The sequence below is a fragment of the Cyrtonyx montezumae genome, unplaced genomic scaffold (genome assembly GCF_038088225.1).
Source record: "Cyrtonyx montezumae isolate F1298 unplaced genomic scaffold, pur_monq_1.0 scaffold_9, whole genome shotgun sequence".
Lineage (NCBI taxonomy): Eukaryota > Metazoa > Chordata > Aves > Galliformes > Odontophoridae > Cyrtonyx > Cyrtonyx montezumae.
The window spans coordinates 1,166,603-1,183,828 of NW_027072100.1; the positions used below are offsets into that span (position 1 = coordinate 1,166,603).

The 17,226-nt window shown below is 44.8% G+C and overlaps 1 protein-coding gene across 4 annotated transcripts in view; it reads right to left on the bottom strand.

Annotated features, from left to right (window-relative positions):
- The window catches only part of RALGAPB (Ral GTPase activating protein non-catalytic subunit beta), a 60,892-nt gene extending 45,993 nt beyond the window's left edge, over positions 1–14,899 (bottom strand). For 2 of the 4 annotated variants that reach the window (XM_065754205.1, XM_065754204.1), the window contains exons 1-5: positions 14,725–14,899; positions 9,321–9,533; positions 8,411–8,613; positions 3,422–3,585; positions 2,508–2,694 (exon numbers count right to left, since the gene is read on the bottom strand). In XM_065754205.1, the coding sequence (XP_065610277.1) occupies positions 2,508–2,694; positions 3,422–3,585; positions 8,411–8,613; positions 9,321–9,503 (737 nt within the window). In that variant the 5' untranslated portion in view covers positions 9,504–9,533; positions 14,725–14,899. Of the gene's footprint in view, positions 1–2,507; positions 2,695–3,421; positions 3,604–8,410; positions 8,614–9,320; positions 9,534–14,724 lie in introns of all 4 variants that reach the window. The other 2 variants (XM_065754203.1, XM_065754202.1) reach the window with 1 other exon arrangement.
- Positions 14,900–17,226: the final 2,327 nt, after the last annotated feature.

A 17,226-nucleotide genomic window follows, 5' to 3' on the forward strand; every position in this document is an offset into this window, starting at 1 on the left:
ACATAGTTAATACTCTTCAAAATTTAATAGTGCATCAAAGCCTCAAAGAAATCAACAGGAGGCCACAAGGGGATCTACAGCAACACAATACATGAGGATAATGATAAGTGATTCAGGATCCTTACTGGTGAGCCTCTCTGAGCTGCTGCTATCTGATTTGAGCCCTGCTTCACCCCCAGCTTTGCAAACTTTGGCTCACTTCCCTGATCAGCATAATCTTGGTTCCCTAAAAGCATGGAAGAGAGCAAAGCAGTGCCTTCTCAAATTCCTCACCATTCCCAGAAATTACTTTTTGGTTTCCCTAAGCTAAATGCTCTTGTAGCACCATTTCTCAATTCAGGTATTGCAGAAGTCCTGCTTACTCCTAAAGTTAAAGAGGCTGAGCTACCATTCACTGAAGCTAATTCATGCTAAAGACAGTCAAAGCACAGTCTGTAATGGTAACTTAGCTGGGCAGAAAAGTAGATGAACTTTAGGACAAGGCCTTCATCAAGTCCAAAACAGAATCATAGAATCATAGGGGTTGGAAGGGACATCAAGAGATCATTGAGTCCAACCCCCCTGACAAAGCAGGTTCCCTACACCAGGTGAATGAAACAACATCCATCACTTATTTGCCCATTACAGTGTACAGTACCAAATGCAATCAAACAAGTAAATGAACAGGAATGCAACAGAAGAGTTGCATATATTCCTATGTCAAGCAGGAACTACTTTGCATACTGCTGGATGCCCCAGCATCCATTTGCATTTTGTACCCCAGAGGCACAGTCCTATAGGGTTTTTGCTGCAAAATTACCTCATCATGACCCACCCAGTGAAACCTAGCATCGGCCTCAGTTTACACTTTTTGCTAAGTCATGCCCCACATCTTTGTGCTGCAGAAGAACACGCTGCTTCACAGTTCTTCTTTTACAGGTTCCAAGAAACCTGCCCTTCAAGGAAGGTGACAGAATCTTAACTGAAATTTGGGACTTATTCAAGAATGTCTACTAATGGAAATAAGCTGTAATTAAAATATCCAGCGCAGTCAGCTAATACAGACTTATGTGGGTAAAAGAAGTACCTACTGCTATGGCAGCACAAAAGACCCTTGTTTTATTCTGCCATGACATCATAGCTACAGATACAGATTAACACTCCATAAGGGTACAAAGTTCCAAATATAATTTACTGTCTGGCTTTGAGATTTTTACCCCTGGCTGACTGCTAATAAATCAATTCAGACAAGGGTTCATTACAATAGCACTTTAACTGTTTGAAGTTCTACTATTTAAGTATTAAAAATTCAGCTTAAAATCCACTAGGCTTAAAGTTAGTATCAGAAGAGTTCAGTTTTCTGTGGATTAGGTATAAACCAACATTACTATGCAGCAGATTAGTAAAATAAATGTTACAGAAAACCTGCAGATCTGTGAATCAACAGAACTAAGACTGTTAGTCAACAGTGAAAGATAAAATTTGGGCATGAAATACATGGAACAGAATGCCAACGCATGTTTGGATTCAGAGCTGTGCTTTTCAGATCAGTGAATCATAAAATACCTTCTGTTACGCAATGCTACATCAAATGAACTAAAAATAGCTAAAAAAATAGCGTGGGAAATACACAAAATGTGCATTGCAGCTTTATTTCCCACAGGTTTAACAATTAGCTGCATAATCTGGAAACATCTACTTACACTCACTTTTTTAACAAGTAATTATAAGCAAGTTTTCAGTATTAATTTTTCACAATGCAGCAATTTTAACGTATTTTCAAACTTTCATATAAATCATTATAGAAGTCTCAGGGGAGACTTATCTCCCTGATTCTCACTTCATCAAGTTCACTTCCCCAGGAGGATGAGATCTGTCCCACAAAGACTTTGTACGACAAAGACCCCAGAATTATTGGCACTGATGCTCCCCTCACTGTTTGAGGTGTCCTGTTACAGCCCAGCCTCTCCTCCAATCCCCACAGTTTCAAGTACCAAGTACTCAGGGTGGTGTGGTACTGCTCCTATGGAGGAAGGAGACTGCAGTCTGCATACAGCCCATCACATCCTCACAGCCTGCCCATAGCATCGCTGCAGCTTTTGAGAGCAGGGGATGTATCAAGCACAGACACTCTCAGTGGTGATAAGCACCTAATCATCTTGGTGATGCCTGTCATACATACAAATTGTAATACTACATTAATGCTAATGACTCATTCCTCACAGGACACTATATAAAAATCAGTGATGGAGACTGACATATAATAACAGAGAGTAAAGAGCTGATCATTGGAGAAATGCTGAGATTACACAATAACGGGGACAAACCAATTTATGTTCACTTGCAGAATGAAGACGTGCATGCCCAAGCCATAAGAGCAAAGAGCGTTTGCAAAATCTCTCATTAAGCACTTTGTTTTGCTTATTCACTCTGGGATCACCATGCATTCCACAAACAAGAAACTCCAGAGAAATCAAGCTGTGATTGTACCAGCAGGTATCTGCTTCTCTCTGCACAATTTCTCCTACCTGGAAGTAAGAGCACAGATGACCTTGCTCCACTGCTCCACTACTGCAGGGTGATGTCGCCAGTTGGCCACCATCTCTTTGGCAGTTTTCCAGTAAGGCGGTGTTGGAAAGCACCGTGTACAGGCCAGTAACCATACCTCAAACAGCACACCAATTAACTTCTCAGCCAGATTTTCAGCAATGCCACCTTATAGCAGAAATAAAGCATGTATTTAGTGAGTACTCAATCTAAATAACTTCAGACATCTTCTCAAGGAATATTTTGATGCTAAAAGACTCCCATAACCATCACAATTACATCTCACGTATTAGATTTCTGTTTAAGCAATAGCTGTAAAGATTCCCAAGTTTTTTGTTGTATGTTTATATCATTTTTCTTTTAAGAGTAATTCCCAATTGCTTCCTGCAGTAAATGAACTTCTTTAAAAGTTCAGAGAGAACAGAGAAAACCCACCCATATCCACATGTCATTAACACATACAAGGAACTCAGCTACTGATCTTAGGCTGCTTTCTCCTGCACATACAATATTTGATGTCTTATTGATTTTAAATAAGGTATAAACTGATAACATTGTTTTTCAGTAGGCAGGCCAAACGGGAAGGCACATATGGGGTTTCAGTGAAACTAACAGGGAACAATGTTATCTAAACCATGTGCTATGAATTCTTTGTGTACCAAGTCCACTGTTCTGCAAAAATATATTTTGGAGAACTGACTCAGTTCCAAAGCCCTCAGTCTTCTCTGACAGTGCTTTATTTTGGAGTAGTGTAGCAGAATTAGGAGTGAGCTATTGCACTCTGGTAGCTACTACAAGCTTTAAACAGGTTTCCCCTCATTCCCATAGCAGTTCAACATCCAGCAGAGCCAAAGCATTTTCCAGTAATTGGATCAAATGGAAGTCTAACACAAACCTTGGACAGTTGGAGCCGCTAGAAGAGTGTCATTAATCTGAAGAAGAAATAATAACAAAACCTCCCAGGTTTCTCTTGCCATAATTGTTGATTCACGAGCCAGTTTCTGGACTGCTTTCAAAACTTGCAAGCACAGTCTAATCTGACTAGATCCTGGGTCTGGCCTGCAAGGGAAGGAAACTCTACTTGAGTCTCTAAAAAGGAAGTGGAAGACACTGTAGAGCAGTGTGTACATTGAGCAATTACAAGAGGAAACATCAGTGTGATTGAACTAGAGCCAAGAACATGAACTAAGGTCCACGTATGCATCACAGTTCTGTTTCTGAGCATCCTAACTCAGCCTTAAGGAGTACAAGATGTACTGTAATGCTTTTCTCTTTATATGACGTAGAACTCACCAACACAAAGTGAACATTTTAACCAGATAATGTATAATTTTTCATAACAAGGAAATATTTAGTAGGATAAACAATGTGAAAGTTATTAAGACACCTTCAATTGTTCCATATTTAAGTCAGAAGAAAGTGTTGAATTTAGAAGAAAACATTGTTAACAAACTTCTTCCTTATTCACCTCTTGTTTCCAAATGTACCAAATTCTTGCCTTCAATTCCTTGCACTTAGGAAAAAAAAATCTGGAAAAGGATTATTAAATAGGAAAATCAGGCTAAAAGAAGAAGAGCTGAGGAAGGAAGAAAGGGAAGATGCTGACAGTGTGAAGATTTTCCTTACTTTAAGAACCAGTTACATACTGCCTTTGCTGAGTCGCGCAGCACAAGGTGTTGCACGCGCAGTAGGCTCTTCCAATCAGTTTGTACAAGGCAGAATGGGGACAGAACAGTAACATGAAGTGTTCTGGAGAGTATCTGAGGACACTGGTAAACAAATCTAAGCAAACCTAAAAGCTTAAGGAGTGAAAGAACAAAGAGTGAAAGAGCTTACTGACTGAAGTGTACAATATATGAGAGCCATTTTTCAACCCACAAACTTGAAATTTCAAGTTGTAAGATTAAGTAGTCCTAACCCCTTGTTCATAAAAAGAATCATAAAAATATTACCATCCACTAAGCAGCACTACTAGAGTCCAAGCACTTTCAGCACACTGTAAACCACAAGTCACATCATACAGTGAGCACTCCAGAACATGCAGATTCACTAGACAAAGATCTGCTATTTCCAGGGAATAGTAACTCAAACTGAGATCACGTATTGATAGATGCTTTTTAAAAATACCACTGACTCTTATTTTTGTAATAGAAATATACAGTATGACAGTACTGGAGACAAGAGTACAAAGAGACAAGGTAAGAGCAAAAACTGTGAACTACCAGTCACAGTTCAGAACTTCAGCGGGTTGTTCTGTGTTGCTGATCCTCACAGATTATCTCAGAAAAACAACAAAGCTTGGGACAAGCAAGCCTCCGTTATGGCACTGTTTTTCCCCCAAGCAACAAAGCAAAACTTCAAGCAAAAAATACCCTTATTTTGTCACTCTTAACGTTTCAAAGCCTGTCTCAAGAATTGATTCCCTATGATTTTAATGAATTTATATTAAGGGATGTACAAATAGGAGGCCTCTGGGACTAACGGGAAGCTTCTAAGCAAAAGCAGGAAAGGCAGCTCCGCAGCCTTCAGCCCTTTATCAGTTCCTCTTTCCCACAAAATCAATTGAATGGCAAACTTCAGTTGCAACACTCTGCAGACCCATTTCCAAAGATCGTTACAGGACCTGTCCTTATGGTTCCCACACCCACACTCAGCAAGAGTTGTTCCCAAGATTTCATACATAAATTAGAAGTTATCCGAAAGGCCTCTGTTATGCTTCGCCAGTCTCACATCTCATGGTCTCTCAAGAGATTCCAGACATCTTAGCGAGAAGACCCTAGGGCCATGCCTACAGCCCCACAGGGCAGAGAAAGGAGAGTTTTCATATTTTCTTTCCACACTTCAAGCAAAAGTTTGCAGTACTGAAATCTTATCTGACAGTAATAACTACCACTGTCGCTTAAGTTGTCTGCTAGGCTCCCTGAATATCACAGCTTTGCTAGAGATGGACAGCCAGGGGGTTGCTTGGGGAGTACTCAACTGCATCATGAAAAGCAGCCCTTCATTCAGTAGGGCAGACAGAAGGTCAGTGCTGCATGGAAAGATGCACTTGTTTTCTATTGTGTCTGACAGAAGGAAAGGAGCTTGACTTGTTCACCTTTCAGTGTTCTTATTTTGTCAGCACTGCACATGTAAACGGTTACTTCAGCTGAGAATTCAAACTAAAATGGTTAATATAAATCTATTTTTTATTTGGTGAAAACATATCACTGGTACACTGCAACCCTGAACTACCACTTCTAAGGCTGGCAAACACCCTCCGCACTGCCAGGAGACCAGGCCAAGGAAGAAAGCTATCGTAACCCCAAACCTTTATAACAAAATAGAGTTGCAATTAGTGCTTTGTGTTTTCTGCTGTTACAGAGACTTCCAGGAGATAGTCCAATACAGGTTGCTACAAGAGCCCCTGGGTAAGCAGGAACCAGGCACCTGCAGCAGTTTAGTACAAGGAAGTAGTCTCTTCTTCCTCTGCATAAACATTTAAGAAAATGAGCCCTTCCTTTCTCTCGAGCCATTTGCACACAACATAATTCTGTATTTAATGTTCGTTATATCATGTTTTTCTGCTGCTCAACTGACAGAAAAACTTTAAGATCTTTTTCCTGAAAAGGCACTAGGACAAAAACAAAAACAACAACAAAGCACAGTGTTTCAGATACATGTCAGGAGCTTGTGGAAGAAAAATAAGAGAGATCTTACACTCTGTGGTGCGTGCACACACAGGTCATGATTTCTCTGCTCAGCCTGTATCTAGATGTCAGTTGTTTCATTCAGCAGACATCACATGTGGTCTGCCATCCTGCATCAATCTCAATAAATGAAGTTGGAGCAGAAGTGTGGAACAGCAGTAGTGTCAGCAGCACACAGGAAACAAAACTGCCTGCTAACAGGGCCTGCTGGTGCAAAACATGGCAAAGGATCACAGGAAAAGTCGCTTAATAAACAGGGGAAGAGTGCATTCCCCACTGGGCCAAGGAAATAAGGGTTTCTGGACATCACGAACTCCATTCCGTACCTACTGAAGATCCACACCAGCTCTAGTGGGACAGACATTCTCCAGGAAGGCTTCTTTAACAACTTCCAACATTTCCCAGTACCCAGTGTTTTTGAAACAGTAAAAATATCAACACCACATCTGAAGGTGCCCAGCAGCTAATGGAGGTGATCTGGACTTTCTATCTCAAATTCTATGCTCTGCTGCAATGCTGTTTTATAGTTATATATATCACTGCATTCAGTTAAAATGATCTTGTGCTTAAAGTGAGAGTAAAGTGAGAGCACAGGTCCTGAAGCCAGCATCAATTGCTTTCATGAGAAAAAAAGTACTGATGCATAAGGATTGTAAGACTCAGTATCTCCTCTGTTTGAAGAATTGCTTACTGAGAAACAATGACTGAAGATCTTAGATAAAGGAATTGTCAAAGCTCTCACCAGAAAAGAGATTGTCTTCAAGAGTACAATTCATAAAGACACTTGAGTCATATGAAAATAATTCTGTTAATAGTAAAATATTTGAAACTTGTGAATAATTACATTCAGGGTCATGGCTTGAAACTGAAGGTGAAAAGATAGCAGTGAGGAAGTATCTTTCCTTCTTTGATCTTCTTGAACACAGGCTTATGTTCTTTTTTCATAGCAGGTTACTATATATTGAATTTTGATTTTACTCATATGGAGTTCCATGACAAAGCCCAGCTAAGCCTAGCTAAGACATCAGCCAGCTCTACACTGAAGGCCAACAGTCCAGGAAGGGAGTGACTAGGTTTCTTTACCCTACCTTGACTACTACAGAAAGCTGTCTCTAACTATTGGCCATTTCTTGGTCACTGTGTTGGAGAAGTCTAATCTGAAGCATGCTTTCTTCAAATTTCTTCCCTCTGCTGGTTCCCTGACTGTCCTTTAATGGGAATTAAAATGCCTTCTTCCATTAATCTTCAATTAAAATTCCTTCTTCCACTGTGCCTGAAGAGGAATTAAAACTTTGATTATTTCAAATTCTGCAACCCAACCTAACAGCAATGACCTCCTCATTTGAAGTTGTATGAATTACTCTTCAAAACCCTTTAATTTTATCTGAAGGTTGTGTTGATAAGTAATTCAAGCACAGCAGAATGCTTTGAAGGCCATTTGCAATGATGCAGCATTAATGCTTCAGTGAAGTAGGCAGTTTAGTACAGGTCTGGAGGTCCCAGATCTGAAGTAATTTCAGGTAGCTACTATCTAAGTACTATTTCACAGGGGACTACTAGAACATTTTTCTTTATTCAACACGTTTTTCTTTATTCAGCACCATTAGGTACATTTGTCATAAACTACACATGAAAGGTAATGTTGAATGCACTAAAGACAAGGTGACTTTTTGTCTAAGAGCTAGAAGCATGTGTATCAACATTATTATCCAAGGATGTTTAAAGTTACATCAGGTTGACATACAGCAAGCACTTCTGCACAGATACTTGAAAATCATCAGCAAAATGTGGCCAATATGGTTACACTCATTCAGCAGGCAGCAAATTGTGACAGTCTGTCAGGGAGTAGCTACTCTATGTCCACACTTTTGATGTGATGAGAAAAGCTGAAGGTAAATATAGTATGGGATTGCCACAGCATGCTTCTACTTATCTCATCTGTACACACTAGTAGCAGACAGTCATGCAAATTATTTTTTTATCCTCCTCCAGTCATACAATAACAATGGTTCTAGAAGTAATTAGCTGTCAAAACACAGAAGCAACAAGACATGGCTGGAGTGGCACCTTCCCCGTAACTTCGCTACAATAACTGCCTTACTTAATCAAGAGCCTGCACAGTTCATATGCCTTTCTGCCAGATTACCTGCTGACTATGGCTTTGAATGCCTAAACACTACCAACCTGACACTCACCTTGGTACAAAGAGATTTTGGAGATGTTTGAGAATGCTTTGAACATAAAGGTTCGGTTCCTTAATAACTGGTAAAGGAATCGAGTCCTTAGGTAATACAAGAGCCATAATCCAGTCCGTATATACATCGACACAGTACTTCACGGTATCGCCATCCAGGGGGAGAGTCAGTCCATAACAAACTACTTCCATTGTCCATTTTACCTAAAAATAAAGGGAAGTTAGTAAAAGTAAATTTTAGCAAGTAACGAATGATTAATCTACACTAGTTCTAATGCAAAGATAATTTCTTGTACCACATAACTACATTTATCTGATGGACACACAAATCAGAATCACAGAATCATTAAAGTTGTAAATGGTCTCTAAGAAAACCAAGTCCAATTGGCAACACAGCACTACCAAGCTCAAGTTTATGATTCAGTGTTTTTATATATCATTGCGACTTCAGAAAATCTCTTCAGTCTAAATTGTAGAAAGAATTCCTCAGAACACACAGAGCTGGACAATCACAAATTGATGTCATAGAACACTTTCAGATTCCAGCAAATAAATACTCATAAAATACCAACACCTGAAGTCATACACTTCAGCAATTACAAAGGTTGTTCTATAAAAGCTGTAACGTGTTAACCAACTCGAGTCTTTGAATTTCCCCAACCCCTTTAGCCTGGACTTCTGAGTATAACAGCTCAGAAAAGCCCCAGACACCACACGTCACTTCCTACTAGGTCGTGAAGCACACTGTTGCTATGAAATGGCTGTTAGTACAAATATTACATAGATTACTAACCTAAAAATAAAGTACATTTCAAAAAAACTGCATTATTAAAGAAAACTATTTTCTATAGCCTCTTAAAAGAGACCCCTCTATCATGAAGAAAACTATGATCTCCACAGAATGCACTTACTTCTTTGTCTGTTTTCAGCAAACTCTCACATCCAACCGACGATGTTATCAGAGCCTGCCCAAGGGGACGCACCACTGCATTTGCCACTTCTCTCCCCACGCTTTCAGGATAGCTGTGAAGTACACTGGTATTACCCTGATCATTTTGAATGACAAGATGCAAGGATCTCCACTCTGAGTACATAGTGCCTCTATGCTACAAACCAAATAACACCTGGAGGGGCAAGAAATAAAGACGAAATATCATCAGCAGAAGCATCTATCATCTATGAAATTATCAAAACTGAAGCTGGTTGCCATTGTAAATTCAGTATGTAAGCATCTGCATCATATCTTTGAAGCCCTGTAAGAGAAGCAAACAGCTGTTGTTTAACCTTAATGTCTTTTAATATAGCTAATACTAATCAGCTATATTAAAGCTACATTAGGATTCATAAACTTAGTTGATGGGATTTCCGTGTTGACACCTGTCTCCTTTTAGTTCTAGTTAAGAACCAGCAGACCATTTGTGACTCTACAAGCTCCAGGAGAAGCAGCTTCACCTCATCACTTCAGCTGGTGCAGTCTGTGTCATCAAGGTGCTTTCTTACAAAGTTTCCTTAGCTAAATAGGGATTTGCTTCAAAAGTATTCAACTAAGGCAAGCGACAGCTCCTCTTTACACCTTATGCCCTTTTTCAGTTTCTTGGTATGTATTTCTCACTGGTGTTGAACTGAAAGAAAGCCTCACTCATCTTAAGAGACCAAATCCAGCTTCTTTCTACTTTCCCAGTATTACTCTTGCAGCATGCAACACCCAAAACCACTGGCTGAGAAATGTGACTGACAATGAGAAACGTGCTTAACTGAACTGGCAGGAGGAGCCCTGGTGAAGCACTTGCTCAACGCTCATCACCACACAGTTACACTGCAACTCCACATCCTGCTCCCACGCCTGGCATCCACACATTGGTGAGTTTCTAACCCTGCTGGTCAGTGCACACAGCCTCACCTGGCAGCACCACGGCAGCTCAGCCAGCACAGATTTCTTGATCCAGCCAGAAGCTGTCTCAGAAGACAGGATCTGATCTAACGGAGGTTAAAGTAATACCTGTGCCACGCAGAGGAGCCAGAGAACACACATCCTGGAAGGGTGGAAGAAGCATTCACCCCAGTGGCAGCAGCCCTGTGAACCTGCTCTGAGCAGCACACAGTGCTTCAGCAGGCACACAGCAGCCTAAGCCATCAGACCAGCACTATCTCCCTCCCTCCTGTTATCAGTTATCTGAGCCAGCGACCACGTGAACAACACAGCACAAGGCTGGCAGGGCTGGCACCAGAGGACAGGCAGGAGGATGCAGCAGCCACAGTGTGGATCTGCTCAAGCTGTCACAACTGCTCACCAACAGCTGCTGGGCATTTCAGAAACTACTTAGTTATACAGGGAATGTTTTCAGTGCCCCCCTTAAACATTCCTTGGCAACAAACCAAACAAGTCAGGCCTGGAAATGCACCTACTTAGAGACAAGCCACCATCTAAACAGGTCTGCCTATTTAGCTAATCACCTGAATGCTGATTTATACCTAAAACCCTATGTAAAAAGTCTGATGACTCCTTTACAGGGAGGCACATCTTAGCTTCCTAAACTGTGTCCTTCCTGGTTCAAGGCAGCAGCCACATGTCCTTGTCTGACAGCAAATAACCAGAGTGGGCACAGACAGAAGAAGCACATCCTGTGTCATTTAGGAATTTTCTCCTCCTCTGGAGCCAATGGAAGGGAAATGCCTGTACGTAACCTCACAGTCTGGAGGAAAAAAGCTGCTGGGACACAGAAGTCACAGCAACAGCAAAGTGGGAAGTGAACAAAACCCACAATGCCAGCTACAACCATTATCCTTTGTAATGACTACAGCTCCCAATTAAGCTCGTTGGCTGTCTCCGTACTGCTATGCTGTCCCTTTCTGCATACCCTAGGCACACTGGCAGCCCTCCCATGGGTGCTGCAGAGCCCATGGCAGCAGCAGCATCCAATGCCTGAGGAGCACAGTGCCAGCTCAAACCAAGCAGTGTCAGTGCGTGGCCAGCACACAGCTATCAGCTCGGCACGAGCGTATCAGTGTGCTGATAGCTGCCAGCACAGGCTGCCCAGAAGCACAGGGAAATTGTGGGTAGCCCAGAGGCTGGAAAGTTCCTACATGGAAGACAGAAACAAACCAGAGAACAAGGAACTCCAAATTATGAAGGGTCTCAAAAGGCCCTTGTCATACCAGTGCACAGCAATGGAAGTGATGCCTGCTCCCAGCCCAGCCAAGGCAAAGCACGCAGCTCCATCAGCTGATGCTTCCCAAGCTCTGAGATGAGGCACGTCACATACTTGGGATACACCACAGCAGTGTGAGAGGTTCAGCAGCAGCACAGGGGAACCAAAGCCTCTGGTACCATGCACAGCCTCCTCCTGCCCATCCCACAGAACTAATGCTCAGATCTGAATCTTCATGTCCCAGGATTCTCTTGGTCTTGCCATAAAGAAATATTATTAACATACAAGGAATAATGAACCAAGGGACTAACTCCAAACCTCTTGAGGTAGGACTTCTTACGATACTGGGTTATTTATCTGCTACATTTAGCAATTTGAACATTTCATTTTGCAAGGACTGGAAGTTGCTTTTCACTTCAGAGCCCACTAACTGCCATTTGAAATGAGAGCTGCTGCCACCTGTCACTGCAGTGCTACAGCTGAACCTAGCTGCAATTCAACTTCTTAAAACCAGACATAAGCTAACAACACCAGTAAGCCTCCCCACAACCACATCTGATCTCATGCTCAATCTGTGAAAGTGGAACACACTGACAGTCCCATAGCTTGTTTAGAAAGCTGAACATGAAAAGCACCAAACACTTCATAGAAGCAGCACACAACCCATCAGAAGAGGCTGCATTTCTCCCAGATTACTTAAACGATGAAAAAAATGCACAGCTTTTACTCCACACCACCAGCACACCTTGTTTGCGATTTGCTTCTGCAACACTTCTGCATTTTGGTTTCAAAAATGGCACTCTGGCTCAATATTTGAGCATCACCTGCATGAAATTTGGGAGAACATCCAATTTCTACACAGACACAGGTTCAAATCACTGAGGGCTCCTGGGTTCCAGACTACATAACTAAGGGGAAGAGCTAGGAAGAAAATTAAACAGAACTATTAAATTCATTGAGCCATTTTACACACAAGTTCAGAAACAGAACACATTTTGTTCTGCAGCAAACATAACATCCTCAAATTTCTACAGGCAGAGGGATCTGGAAAGAAATTCCAACACTAACACTGGAGGAAGAACAGAGATGCAAAGCTAAAATATGTACCATCTACTAAGGAACTGAGTGTGGTACCAGTATTCCTCAGCAAAGTAAATAACTTGCTTGTCAACATATTCCCTCCTGAGCCATTCCAGCTTGGGGATTCTTATCACTATTGCCTTATAAAACTGTAAGAGGATGTTTCAGCATCTGAGACCAAAGCTCACAGACACACTAGACTTCAGTGATGAGCTCATAAAATTAAAAAAGATTGTGATATTTAATTCCAGTCCATAAAGCCTTACAAGGAATAGGTGCAGGCAAAATAATTTAGCTCCTGGATCAGTAAGTTAGTGAGAATCACCCAACCCTATACCAGACCCACGTTCTGCAGTTATTTTGAAGGAACACACAGGAGCTCAGAGCAGCAGTGGGATTTCCTAAGTGCGTGCAGGGATAGAGGGTAAGGAACCGATGTCTGTGTAAGAAGCAGCTTTTAGAGCAGGCACAGCAAGGGCTGGGAGCAACCACACACACAAAATTAAGAGTTCACCTACAACACAAGGGTTTGGAGCACAAAATACAGGAGTTTCCTGGATTTCATCAGAACCAGGAAGGCAGTCTGAACTGAAAATTCAACAGAAATAATATCAATACAGCAGACATAAAGAGCAGCAGAAGAGATACCCAAGGAAGAACTCTCTGAAGGCAGAGGCTACAGACAACAAAGTAGCAACATGAAGGGACTATGCCCAAGGATTTGGAGTACTAAATATACTTCAGAAGTTTTTCATGGAAAACAAGGTAGCCGCTACCTGCCCCACCTTGCCACTGCTTCTGCTCCTTTGCCCTCAGGGTTTTGGCTGGAGTGTACAGACTGGCTGAGGTCCTAGCAGGAATGCTTTGGCCCTGGCAGGACTGACAGATTCAGCACCATCCTCACAGGACTGAAAAAGTGTGTGCTCCTCCAGGCACCCACCTTCAGAGCCCACCCTCTGCCCTAGGAACATACCATGTTAAGAAACATCATATAGAGCAGCTAGCAGGCCCTGCTCTGCTTCAAGTCAGTATTTTCTTAAGGAATAAATGGAGACATATGTCAGGATTACTATTAAAGATTTCCATTGAAGGCAGCAAGAGATGAAGCAGAGAAGGAACAGGAACTCATGACCCCAGTCCCAACTCGGGTGAGACATTCAGTCACTGCTTCCCTTGCCCAGGGAAGATGAGTTTGCCCAATTCTACCATCCATCTGCAGGAAAATCAGTATGTAGATTCGACGGCAATCCCCGTTCAAGTCTTGGGGCATGGGATTCATCTCTCCCCAGCAGACCCCACTCCCAGGGTTAGAGCCCAAACTCACCTGGGTTCTGAAGACACTGCTGGACACAACCCTGAAAAAGCAAGAGGCCCAGGCTGTGGAGAAGCAGCCTAGAACTTGGGGGCTGTCACATTAGATCATTCATCAACCCATAGGAAAGCAGAATCAGACAGCTTTATAAGTGTTGGCTATTTTACACCACTTTCAAGTTCCATCACTCAGATACTACTACTGCTTTGTTTCTGGCTGCCGTTCCACTCGTCAGAGCTGGCTGAGAATGCGATCGTTCAGGCTGACCACGAGAAAACTAAGGAGCTGACCCAGGCTCCACCTGCACCCAAAACTGCTCAGTTAACGCCGTTGCAAAGCAAAGCGCTTCCCTGATCCAGCCGAAGAACAGCTGCCATGCAGCGGCGTCAGGAACACTCGCACTGCCGCTTCAGCGCGGCTGCCCGCGCCGCGGCACAGCCGGGAGGGGCTCTCCCCGCCCCGCGGAGCCGGGCACGGCCTGCTGCGCTGCCGCACCGCACCTGCTGCCAACCCGTCCGGGCAGCGCAAGAGAAAGGAGTCTTCACAAGGGAAGCAGAGCGGGCACGGTTACTCTCCGCTCCGCGGGGACACACAACTTTCCTCCACCCCACGGCTCCCCGACCGCGGCCCCCACCCCGTACAGCGCACGGCCGGGCAGCTCCGAGCGGCCCGCAGCGGGCCCAGCCCCGGGAGGGCGGGAGCCGGGTGGGCAGCGGCCGTCACCATAGGCCCCGGCGCAGGGGGGGTAGAGCGGGCGGGCCCGGGCGGCCTTACCTGCGCCGAAAGGCCCGGCAGGCATGTCGGGCCGGGCAGGGCAGGGCCGGCCGCTCCGCCCTCAGACCGCCGGCTCCATGGTGCCCGCGGCGGCCGAGGCGACACAGGGAGACGCCGCTCCGAGCTGCCCCGCGCCGCTCCCCACGGCCAGTTCCGGCAGCACCACAAAGCGCACGGCCGGGCCCCACGGCGCCCTGCGCACGCTCTAACCCACAGCTCCCCGCCCGAGCGCGCGGCCACGGCCGCGGGCAGCGCCGAATAAGTCACGGGGAAAAGCTGTGCGCGTGCGCGGCAGCGCCCGTCGCCTCCGCCGTCATCTTCGTCTTAAAGGGGACGCGCTCCGCTCTTACCCCGCCCGAGGCCGCCCTCCTCATCCCGCGGGGGCGCTGCGGCCCCGGGGCTGGAGTAGGGACCCACGAGGTCGCGCCGTCACCCCGCGAGCAGGCCCTAAGCGCTCCCCGCCCAATACAGGCCGCGGGTCTCTGCCCCGCTCCGCGGAGCGTTAATCTCGGCACCGCTGGAGAGAGGAGCACGAGGAATTTATTCGCAGCAGCCCCCGGCGAGGCAGCTTTCTGCGCTCTCTCCTTGCACCCGCTACGCGTGCATTTCCAAATGAATGTTAATGCCCCCAGGCTGCCCTGTCCGCGGCCGCCTCTGCGTTGCCTTGCCAGGTCAGTGCGGCTTCCCGTGCTTGGATCTGCTGCCTCTTATCACGGAGTTCACGCACCTCGCCATTCTCACGTTGCCATAAACGTTAACATCGCTGTCTTCTAGCAAGTCTACGCCTTGCACGGGCACAGGAGTCACTGTGCTGGGTTCGCTGTCCCCGTAGCGGTGCCATGCAGACTCACGCTGGCCTGCCAGCCAGCAGCCCACTCACTGCTCCCCCGTGGGAAGAGAATCGGAAAGGTGAAAGTTAGGAAATGCGTGGGTTGATATTCAGGCACTTTAATAAGCAAAAAGAGGAAAATAAAAAGCTCGCATTCCTCCTCCTTCCCCCCAGAAAAGAACCCAAAGAAAAGCACATGGTGCAAAATGCAATGGTGCGCTGCTATGCAACCAATGCCCAGCCAGCCCTCGAGCAGCAGTTTTCCCCTGGAAAAATTCCCCAGCAGTTGTAATGCAGAGCATGGCACTGTATGATCTGGATCATCCCTTTGGCCACCTCAGGTCAGCTGTCCTGACTCTGTCCCCTCCCAGCAGGGCAGGAGCTGTGCACCTGCAGTGTACCCTCTGGCAGGGCAGCATGAGGAACAGGAAAGACTGACTCTGTATAAGCACTGCTCAGCTGCAGCTGTCTGTGTGTTTACATCACAAAACCGAACCACAGCAGGAAGTACTGTGAAGAAAATTAACACCCCCCCAAAAGCAGCCCAAGCACAATTTAAGTGCTGCTGGAGCACTCTGAAAGATCTCCATCCCAGGTGCCCCTGCTGATGCTGGGTGATTGACCATCACACATGGTGGGGTTGGTGACCCCTATAGCAGGTTCAGGACAAGTTCCCCAGTTATTACATGCAGACACCTATGGACAGCTCCCGCTGTGCACCTGGCAATGAGGCTGCCTTGGCTTTATCTTGAAGTGAAGCAGTATGTTCAGTGAAAACATACTTTTGTTCAATTGCAGGAATGATGGATCCAGTTGTGCACTCCTGGGAAAGCCCCAGGGCAATGCTCAAGACCACAGTGCTGGTGAAGTCCTACTCAGGCAGGACCTGAGCACCATACTATGTCTTAGCTCAAGGTCCATGCAATCCTGCTGTAAGGTGTGGGGTTAACACAATGACTAACACCAAATGGTATTATAGCCAAGATGTTTTATAGATGGTATAGTTAAACAGATTATTGTGATGGAAATTAGACAATCAAAATAAAGGGGAAAAAATGTTTTCCCACGTCCTAGGCTCACAACAGGAAACTCCAAGGGTGCAATCTCCAGAAAGAAATCCTTTCCCTGTGCCAGTCACCCCTTAAATGGGGTCTGGGAGAGGCATAGTCTTTTCTGGTCACACAGGTGAATTTACTTCACCTGTGCTCCTGCAGCTGACTCAGTGCTCACCTCAGGTGATCAGTCAGTAGTTCAGGCTGTGATTCAACAGTTCCTATCCACCTGCATGACTTCTTCCCAGCATCCAAAGGAATGTAAGATTATGTACTTTTTTTTTTTTTCTCATGTTATCTTCACGTGTTTTGATTTTAATCAATACCTTTCAGAACCTGAGTGTCTTTCTTAAGGGATCTGGAAGGAGCAGTCAATGATGCACTTAACACATGGCTTTGCTGGTAGGATCCTATTTGCCTTGAAGGCACTGCCAACGCCCTGCTTGGGACTGCGTGGAGGAGAGCAATGGGAATGAGGCTTTGCTGGTGTGGCAGCTGGGGACTGTGGGGCTGGAGAGGAATGAAGGTACCTCAGGGGACTGCAAATCTGAAAGCTACTAGAGGAAGATAACTCAGAGTGAGACCTTGCTAGTAGGGCTGCAAAGAGAGCAGACCAGTGGC